Genomic DNA, 9,199 nt, shown 5'->3' with positions numbered 1-9,199 from the left:
TAAATAAAACATAAACTAAAAAAAAAAAAAAAAGCACAGTGGCTGGGAATGTGGCTTAGTGGTAGAGTGCTTGCCTAGCATGCATAAAGCCCTGGGTTTGATTCCTCAGTACTACTTAAACAGAAAAAGCTGGAAGTGGCAACTGTGGCTCAAGTGGTAGTGCTAGCCTTGAGCAAAAGCAAAAAAAATTCAGTGCCCAGGCCCTGAGTTCAAGCACCAACACTGGCAAAAACAAACAAAAATAAAAACAAAAAAAGTACAGTTATAGATACTCCTTGAATATGTCTAGGAATATCTGCATACAATAGATGTTTTCTAAAAGAATGGAAATGGATTTGTAAGCTTCAGCTATGCATTCCTTTGGCTCCCAGAAGTGTCGATGAATATTCTAAAGGGGCTGACTTCAGCCATGCAATAGGAGGAACCTGATTTAGCATTATAGACTTCCAGTGATGACCCAAGTCTAGAACACAAATTACAGTTTTATCTATTTTTTTAATTTTTTTAATTTCTATGTAATTTTAAACTTCATACTTATTTTTTTTAGATTGTCTTACAAGGGCATGCAACAAGAGTAACTGCTAAACCTCAACAAAGTGGAGAAAAGGCATTTCGATGTCAATACGAGGGGTGTGGAAAATTATACACAACAGCTCATCATCTTAAGGTACATGCAAGAGAAATATTGTATCTAGTTATGAGAATACCCGTACAGTAAGTACAACATGGTATGCTTTTTTTGTTTTTATTGCCAGTCCTTGAGCTTCTTTTTGCTCAAGGCTAGCACTCTACCACTTGAGCCACAGCACTACTTCCGCCTTTTCTATTTATGTGGCACTGAGGAATCAAACTCAGGGCTTTATGCATGCTAGGCAGGCACTCTACCACGCAACCACATTCCAGCACCCTGGTATGCTTATAGTGTTCAAATACCACTATTTTCTCCCACTTATGATACTGGTAGAGTGCTAGCCTTTAGCAAAAAAAGCAAAGGGACAGTGCCCAGGTCCTGAGTTCAAGTCCTAGTACTGGCAAATCACAAAAAAAGGTTGACATATTCACATTCAGACTCAACAAATGGCTATATAGATTCTAGAAATGATTATTTCTTTTTTTTTTTGGGTCCGGTTGTGAGGCCTGAACTCTGGGCCTGGGCGCTGTCCCTCAGCTCTTCAGCTCAAGGCTAGCGCTCTACCACTTGAGCCACAGCGCCACTTCCAGCTTTTTTCTGCTTATGTGGTGCTGAGGAATTGAACCCAGGGCCTCATGCATGTGAGGCAAGCACTCTACCACTGAGTCAACTTCCCAGCCCCTAGAAATGATTATTTCTTTTAATAATTGTACTATATGTTCTTTATGTATCCCTTATTCTACCATACTATGTTTCTTTATATATCCTTCATTCTAGCATACTATTTGGCACATGGTAATTGCATATGGATTCAATAAATTTCAAGTAGAAAATTTATATAATTAGTTGATAGACTTGCTTATTTTTGTTTTGTCGGTTGTGGGGGCTTGAATTTGGAGCCTAGGTACTTTCCCTGAGCTCTTTTGCTCAAGGCTAGCACTCTACTATTTTGAGCCCAAGTGCCACCTCCTGTTTTCTGTTGATTAGTTGGAGATAAGAATCTCAGGGGCTGGGTTCCGTGGCTCACACCTGTAATCCTAGTTACTCAGGAGGCTGACATCTGAGGATTGTGGTTCAAAGTCAGCCCAGGCAGGAAAGTCCATGAGACTCATCTCCAGTGAACTACCAGAAAACCAGAAGTGGCGCTGTGACTCAAGTGGTAGAGCATTTGCCTTGAGCTGAAAGGCTGAGGGACAGTGCCCAGGCCCAGAGTTCAAGCCCCATGACTGACAACAAAAAAAGAAAAGAAAAGAGGCTTGGACTTTCTTGCCCAGCCTAGCTCTGAACAGTGATCCTCTGATTTCAACCTCCTGAGTAGCTAGGATTATAGACGAGAGCCAGCAGCACCCAGCTTCAGAAGTATTTTTAATTTTTGTGTTAACAGTAATTCTCTGGAATCTAGCAAAAGTTGGTGTTATGCTTAGTATGCACAAAGTCCTAGGTTCAGTTCCTCGGCGTTGGAAAATTGTGTTGCATTCCAAGTATTTGGGCCAAGTATTTTAATTTTAATTAGAATAGAAAGCAATCGAGTAGGCTGACTCTCCATGTTAATATTTATTGAACAATTTATAATGTATCAGGAAGTGTAAATTTAGCATCTTTGCAGTAGTGGCCTGAGAGCCTATCTCCCTTAGATGTCAGTGTGTGATTTGGGTATGTTTACTAGCCTTTTGATACCTCCTTTTTTCCATCTACAAAATTAAAACCCTATAGAATGGTTGTGAGAATTAAACAAGTTAATACAGTTCATGTAAGGCACTAAACAGAGTGAAATGACATGCATGAAATGTTCAGTGTTTGTTGGTTACTCTAAAGATTACTCATTTTAGCTTGGCACTGGTGGCTCATGCCTGTAATCCTAGGTACTCAGGAGGCTGAAATCTGAGGATCACATTTCAAAGCCAGTCTGGGCAGGAAAGTCTGTGAGACTCTTTTTTTTTTTTTTTGTCGTGGGGCTTGAACTCTGGGCCTGAGCACTGTTCTTCAGCTCTTCAGCTCAAGGCAAATGCTCTACCACTTGGGGGCCACTTCTGGTTTTCTGGTAGTTTGTTGGGGATAAGAGTTTCAGAGACTTTCCTGCCTGGGCTGGCTTTGAACCACGATCCTCAGATCTCAGCCTTCTGAGTAGCTAAGATTACAGACGTGAGTCACTGGCACCTGGCTTTTCTGTGAGACTTTTTTTTGGGTCGGTCGTGGGCCTTGAACTCTGGGCCTGAGCGCTGTCCCTCAGCTATTCAGCTCAAGACTAGTGCTCTACTACTTGAGCTACAGCGCCACTTCCGGTTTTCTGGTGGTTTATTGGCGATAAGAGTTTCACAGAGTTTCCTGCCTGGGCTGGCTTTGAACCATAATCCTTGGATGTCAGCCTCCTGAGTAGCTAGGATTACAGGCATGAGCCACCGGTACCCGGCTTCTGTGAGACTCTTTATCACCAATAAACCACACCACCAGAAAATCGGAAGTAGTGCTGTGGCTCAAGTGATAGAGCTGAAGAGCTCAGGGACAGCTCCCAGACTCAGAGTTCAAGCTCCATGACCGATGGAAGGAAGGGAGGGAGGGAGGGAGAGAGGGAGGGACTGCAGCACTAGGCAGTGGTGGAGTCTTGTTTCAGATGGAGGTCCCTGCTTCATTCTCTACACTTTTAACTTACTTTGGGTACTAACTATCTTTCTGCACTCTGTTACTAGTTCTCTAGTTTATTGTACTTTTGGACACTCTGGAAATACTGAAATTTCAATGTTCCCTGACCTTATTTAAAAGGAGTCCCCTTTAATATATACCATTTAGGCCTATATTGAGCTATAGTTTTGTGAAAAAGTTGTCTTTTGTTGTTGTTTTATTTTTGTGCTGTTTCTGGGCCTCCCACTTCCACTCAGTTCTTTTGCTCATGGCTGGTGCTCTACTACTTGAGCTACACCTCCACTTCTAGCTTTCTGCTGGTTAATTGGAAATGAAAGTTTCTTGGTTTTGTCTGGCAGGGCTGCTCTGAACTTTATTGTTTGTTTTGTTTTGTTTTTGTGCCTGTCCTGGGACTTAAACTCAGTGCCTGATTGCTGTCCTTAAGCTTTTTTGTCCAAGGCTAGGGCTCTATCTCTTGAGTCATAGCTCTACCTCCGAATTTTTGTAATTGTACATCAGAGTCTTATGGAATTTCCTGCCCTAGCTGGCTTTGAACCATGACCCTAAGATTTCAGCCTCTTGAGGTTTAATTAGGGCCATGAGCCACCAGCTCTTGGCTGGCTTTGAACTTTGATCCTCAGTACTCTGCCTCCTCCTCAGTACCTAGGATAGGCATAGGCGTGAGCCACTGGTGCCTGGCTGACTTAAAAAAAAAAATGTACTAAGCCAGCCACTGATTATGCATGCCTATAATCCTAGCTACTCTAGAAGCTGAGATCTAGAGGATCAAAATTTGAAGGCAGCTTGGGCTCAGCTATTTACCAGATTTCATCTCCAAAATAACCAGCAAAAGCAAAGCTTGGAGGCATGGCTCAAGTTGTAGAACACTGCCAAGTGAGTATAAGGCCCTGAGTTCAAGCCCTGATACTGGCAAAAACAAAAGCAAAAACCCAAGTCATCAGTGAGAGAAAAAAGTAGTCCTGTGTTGAGATCATTTTAACCTAAGAATATATCAAGAAAATATAATTGTGCTTATATTTTAATAACAGGTCCATGAGAGGTCACACACAGGAGACCGGCCTTATCAGTGTGAGCATGCAGGCTGTGGGAAAGCATTTGCAACAGGTAAAAACGTAAATTTTTGTTTATTGGTTCTAAAGGAGAATTGAGCATACAGGCTAGAGGCAGGAACTCTCGTGTCTACAGAAGCACATGAGGTTTTTAGCTTCTCTCAAGGCTGGCACTCTACCATTTGAACCTCACCTCCACTTCACAACCTACTTTAAAAAAAAAAAAGCAGGAAAAATAAAACCAAGTTTTAGAAGGTGACCTTTCAGTTTAATTAATACAGGCACCTTGAGTATGGAGAAATTGGGACTTAGTTGGCCAGGGCCACTCTCGGGACTCATGTGGCGGCGCTTAGACTTGATTAAGCCTCCTGCCTTCCATTTCTCATTTTTATCTTAATTCTACTTTAAGCTTTGGGAGTATGAGTTATGAATAACATTGGATAAAATTAGGGCATTTTAAAAAGGATGAGTCAGCTGGGTGATGGTGACTTATGCCCATAATTCTTTCTACTCAAGAGGCTGAGATCTGTGGATTGTGATTCACAGCCACAATTAACCTCCAAAAAGCCAAAGTAGAAATGTAACTCAAGTGGTATAATGCTAGCTTTGAGCTGAAAAAGCTCAGGGACAGTACAAGGCCCTGAGTTCAAGACCCCCAGGACTGGCACACACAAAAAAGTGGGAGGAGCTGGTGTCTCACATCTGTAATCCTAGTTATTCAGGAGGCTGAGATCTGAGGATTACAGTTCAAAGCCAATCAGTCAGGAAAAGTCCATGAGACTATTTATCTCCAATTAACTGCCAGAAAACTGGAAGTGGCCAACAAAAAAAAAGAAAAGAAAGGGCTAGGTGCTGGTGGCTCACACATATAATTTTTGCTATGTAGGAGGGTGAGATCTGATGATCAAGGTTTGAAGCCAGCCAGACAGGAAAATCTTTGAGACTTTTTTTTTAACCAGTCCTGGGGCTTGAACTCAGGGCCTGAGCTTCTTTTTGTTCAAGGGTAGCACTCTACCACTTGAGCCACAACACCACTTCTGGCTTTTTCCGTTTATGTGTTACTGAGGAATCACATCTAGGGCTTCATGCATGCTAGGCAAGCACTGTCACTAAGCCACATTCCCAGCCCTGTGAGATTTATCTACAGTTAATCATAGAAAAAGCTGGAAGTAAAGTTGTGCCTCCAGTGATAGAGGGCTAGCTTTGAGCAAAAATAATACCCAGGCCCCTAGTTTAAGCCCCAGGACTGGCAAAAAATAAAAAGGAAAAAGGAAGAGATCACATCATTTTCTAAACAAAGATAAAGTATTGAATTTTTGGCATGACAAGTCTGAGCTATCAATATTTTCTCATGCATTTTTAGTAGTTTTTCCACTGAATTTGCCCAGTATTTTGCCCTTATTATTTCACACACACACGTATGCACGCATATGTGCACATGTCTGTAATTCTAGCTACTCAGAAGGCTGAGATCAGAAGATCAAGGTTCAAAGCCAGCTTTGAACCTTTTTTTGAACCTTTTTTTCTTTTTCTTTCTTCTTCTTTTTTTTTTTTTTTTGCCAGTCCTGGGGCTTGAACTTAGGGCCTGGGCTCTGTCCCTCAGCCTCTCGGTGCTCAGGCTATCACTCTACCACTTGAGCCACAGTGCCTCTTCTGGTCCTTTCTGTTTATGTGGTGCTGAGGAATCAAACCCAGGGCTTCGTGCATGCTAGGCAAGCACTCTTACCACTAAGCCACATGCCCAGCCTCCACGAGACGCTTATCTCCAATTAACCATCAGAAAACAGGCAGTGGTTCTGTGGCTTAAAGTGGGAGACTAGTAGCCTTGAGCAGAAAAACTCAGGAACAATTCCAAGCCTTGAGTTCAAGTACCATGGCCAACACAAAAAAAAAGGTCTTGGATTTGTCTGTCGAGACTGACTCTGAACAGCACTTTTTCATATCTCAGCCTCCTGAGAAGGTAGGATCATAAGTGCCCAGCTTTGCTATATTTTTAATTGCTTTATCCCAGTGTGCTTGTTTAGAGATGTATTAATTTTTTGGAATTTCCCTTAAAGGTTATGGATTAAAAAGTCATTTTAGAACTCATACTGGAGAAAAGCCATATCGATGTTCAGAAGATAATTGTACTAAATCTTTCAAAACTTCAGGAGATCTACAGAAACATATCAGAACCCATACAGGTACTGATGAGAATAGAATATCATATATAGCCATTTTATGTGTGTCTGTTGGGTATGTGGGGGTATGTGTATTTGTGTGTGTGTTGAAGGGGGCTTCTCCCTAGAAGTTGTTTAATTTGAGCACAAAGATCTCATAGGCAAAGGCCACTTCTTGCCTAACAGTTAAAAGCCTTTAGGTTCCAAGGTTATACAAAGCAAATATGAAAAAAAGTAGTATAATTGGCAGATTAATGTTTTCATAAATTTATATGTGAAAATAGTAACATGTTCAGCATAATGTATATTCTGTCAAGGCAACAGATTATAAACAGACTAAAATTATATTTCTTTTCAATAATACAGAATAAATAAACTTTTAGGATATCCTGGAGTTTTTCTTAATCCTATTCTTTTTTTTGTTTCTTTCTCTGTTTTTTTTTCTGCTCAATTTATGCCTATCTAGATGATTCTATCTTGGAAAGTCATGTAGTCACTGATGAGTTTTGAATGCTATTGAGGTTTCCTTATGAAAATTTAAGTTTGTAGTAGAAGATGCCTTTTCCAAGAAAATGAGAAATGCCCGAAAGGGAACCTTAGCACAAAAATGGTAGTTTTGAGTATGATCCTAGACAGAACTGAAGGATAAGACCTTCCAATCTTCTATATGTTTTTGTACCATTTAATTTATTCCATTTTATATTTTCAGGGGAAAGGCCCTTTAAGTGTCCCATTGAAGGCTGTGGTCGGTCCTTTACAACATCAAATATCAGGAAAGTGCACATTAGGACACACACAGGAGAAAGACCCTATTACTGCACAGAACCAGGATGTGGAAGGGCATTTGCCAGTGCAACCAATTATAAAAACCATGTGCGGATACACACAGGTAACTGCCACACATCGATTCATCTTGTTTCAATTTGACTCCTGCCATGGTTTTTTCCAGAAACCATTTCCAGCTAGTCTCTTCCCTCCTTCCTAAAACATATGTTGGAAAGGGGTTAAGCATTTTTAAAGTTTTTCAGTTAAAAAATACTATTTAGCCAGGCGCTGGTGGCTCACGCCTAGCTACTCAGGAGGCTGAGATCTGAGGATCCTGGTTCAAAGCCAGCTCGTGCAGGAAAGTCCATGAAACTTATCTCCAGTTAGCCACCAGAAAACCAGAAGTGGCACTGTGGCTCAAGTGATAGAGCGCAAGCCTTGAGTTAAAGAGCTGAGGGACAATGCCCAGGCCTGGAGTTCCACATACATGACTGACAAAAAAAAAAAAAGTACTATTTAACATTCAGATGTTTATCTATTAATCATTGTGCATCTTTTATGGGCTTAACTGCCAGACACTAGAGATGCAGATGCAGAGGCTATTTATTTAGGGAGATAAAGTATACATGGACTTGCTGATTAGAGTCTCCTAGTATGTGAACACAATGCTATGGCAAAGTCAGGCTTAGCGTAGTGGGTTTCTTTGTTTATGCTTAGAAACTGAGTATCACTGTGTAGCAAAGATAGCAGCAAACTAAAAATTCTCCTGAATGCTGGGATTACAGGCCTGTACCACCATGCCTGGCAGCTTTTTGAGGTTCAACCATGTCATGGCTCCTTTCCCCTCCCCTCCTTTCTTCTTTACCTTCACCTCTCCCCTTCCCTTTCTCTTCCATTCCCTCCTTTTCCCCTCCCCTTCTTTCTTTTCTCTCCCCTTTCCTCTCTATCTCTTTTTCTGTTGCTTTTTTTTTTTTTTTGGTCAGCCATGAGGCTTGAACTCAGCCTGGACGCTGTCCCTCAGCTCTTCAGCTCAAGGCTAGCACTCTACCACTTGAGCCACAGTGCCACTTCCAGTTTTCTGGATTTTTATTGGAAATAAGAGTCTTGGGCTTGGAAGGTGACTCAGTGGTAGAGTGCTTGCCTTGCATGCATGAGGCCCCGGGTTCGAGTCTTCAGCACCACATAAGCAGAAAAGGCCAGAAGTGGTGCTGTGGCTCTAGTGGTAGAGCGCTAGCCTTGAGCTGTAGAGCTGAGGGACACCGCCCAGGCCCAGAGTTCAGGCCCCTCGACTAACAACAACAAAAAAAGAGTCTCAGGCTGGGCACCGGTGGCTCACGCCTGTAATACTAGCTACTCAGGAGGCTGAGATCTGAGGATCATGGTTCAAAGCCAGCCCACGCAGGAAAGTCTGTGAGACTCTTATCTCCAATAAACCACTAGAAAACTGGAAGTGGCGCTGTGGCTCAAGCGGTAGAGCACTCACCTTTGAGCTGAAGAGCACAAGGACAGTGCCCAAGCCCAGAGTTCAAGCCCCACGACTGACCAAAAAATAAAAAAAAGAGTCTCTGGGCCTGGCTTACTTCACTTATTCTGGCTTTTTTGTTGGCTGATCAGGAATAAAAATGTCACAGACTTTCCTGCCTCTGCAGGCTTTGAACTTCAGTCCTGGATCTCAGCTTCCTGAGTAGCTAGGATTACATATGTGGACCACTAACACTCAATTTAGATGGAGGTTTGTTGGGGTTTTTTCGTCCTGGGGCTTCAACTCTGGGCTTGGGTACTATCCCTGAGCTCTTCAACACAAGTCTAGTGCTCTACCACTTGAGCCACAGCTCCATTTCTGGTTTTCTGGTGGTTAACTGGAGATAAGGGTCTCATGGACTTTCCTGCTCGGGCCATCTTTAACCAGATCCTATTCAGCCTCCTGAGTAGGATTACAGGCATGAGCCACTGGC

The 9,199-nt window shown here is 42.2% G+C and overlaps 1 protein-coding gene across 3 annotated transcripts in view; it reads left to right on the top strand.

Annotated features, from left to right (window-relative positions):
• Nucleotides 1–9,199, top strand: part of Znf143 (zinc finger protein 143) — a 48,368-nt gene that overhangs the window by 23,073 nt on the left and 16,096 nt on the right. For all 3 annotated transcript variants that reach the window (XM_013028802.1, XM_013028801.1, XM_013028803.1), the window contains exons 8-11: nucleotides 548–667; nucleotides 4,300–4,375; nucleotides 6,378–6,503; nucleotides 7,189–7,368. In XM_013028802.1, coding sequence (XP_012884256.1) covers nucleotides 548–667; nucleotides 4,300–4,375; nucleotides 6,378–6,503; nucleotides 7,189–7,368 — 502 coding nt within the window. The remainder of the gene's footprint in view (nucleotides 1–547; nucleotides 668–4,299; nucleotides 4,376–6,377; nucleotides 6,504–7,188; nucleotides 7,369–9,199) is intronic.

The sequence above is a fragment of the Dipodomys ordii genome, unplaced genomic scaffold (genome assembly GCF_000151885.1).
Source record: "Dipodomys ordii isolate 6190 unplaced genomic scaffold, Dord_2.0 Scaffold113, whole genome shotgun sequence".
In the NCBI taxonomy this organism is placed as follows: Eukaryota; Metazoa; Chordata; class Mammalia; order Rodentia; family Heteromyidae; genus Dipodomys; species Dipodomys ordii.
The sequence above is the reverse complement of the archived record's forward strand: the minus strand, read 5'-3'. Positions and strand labels throughout refer to the sequence as shown.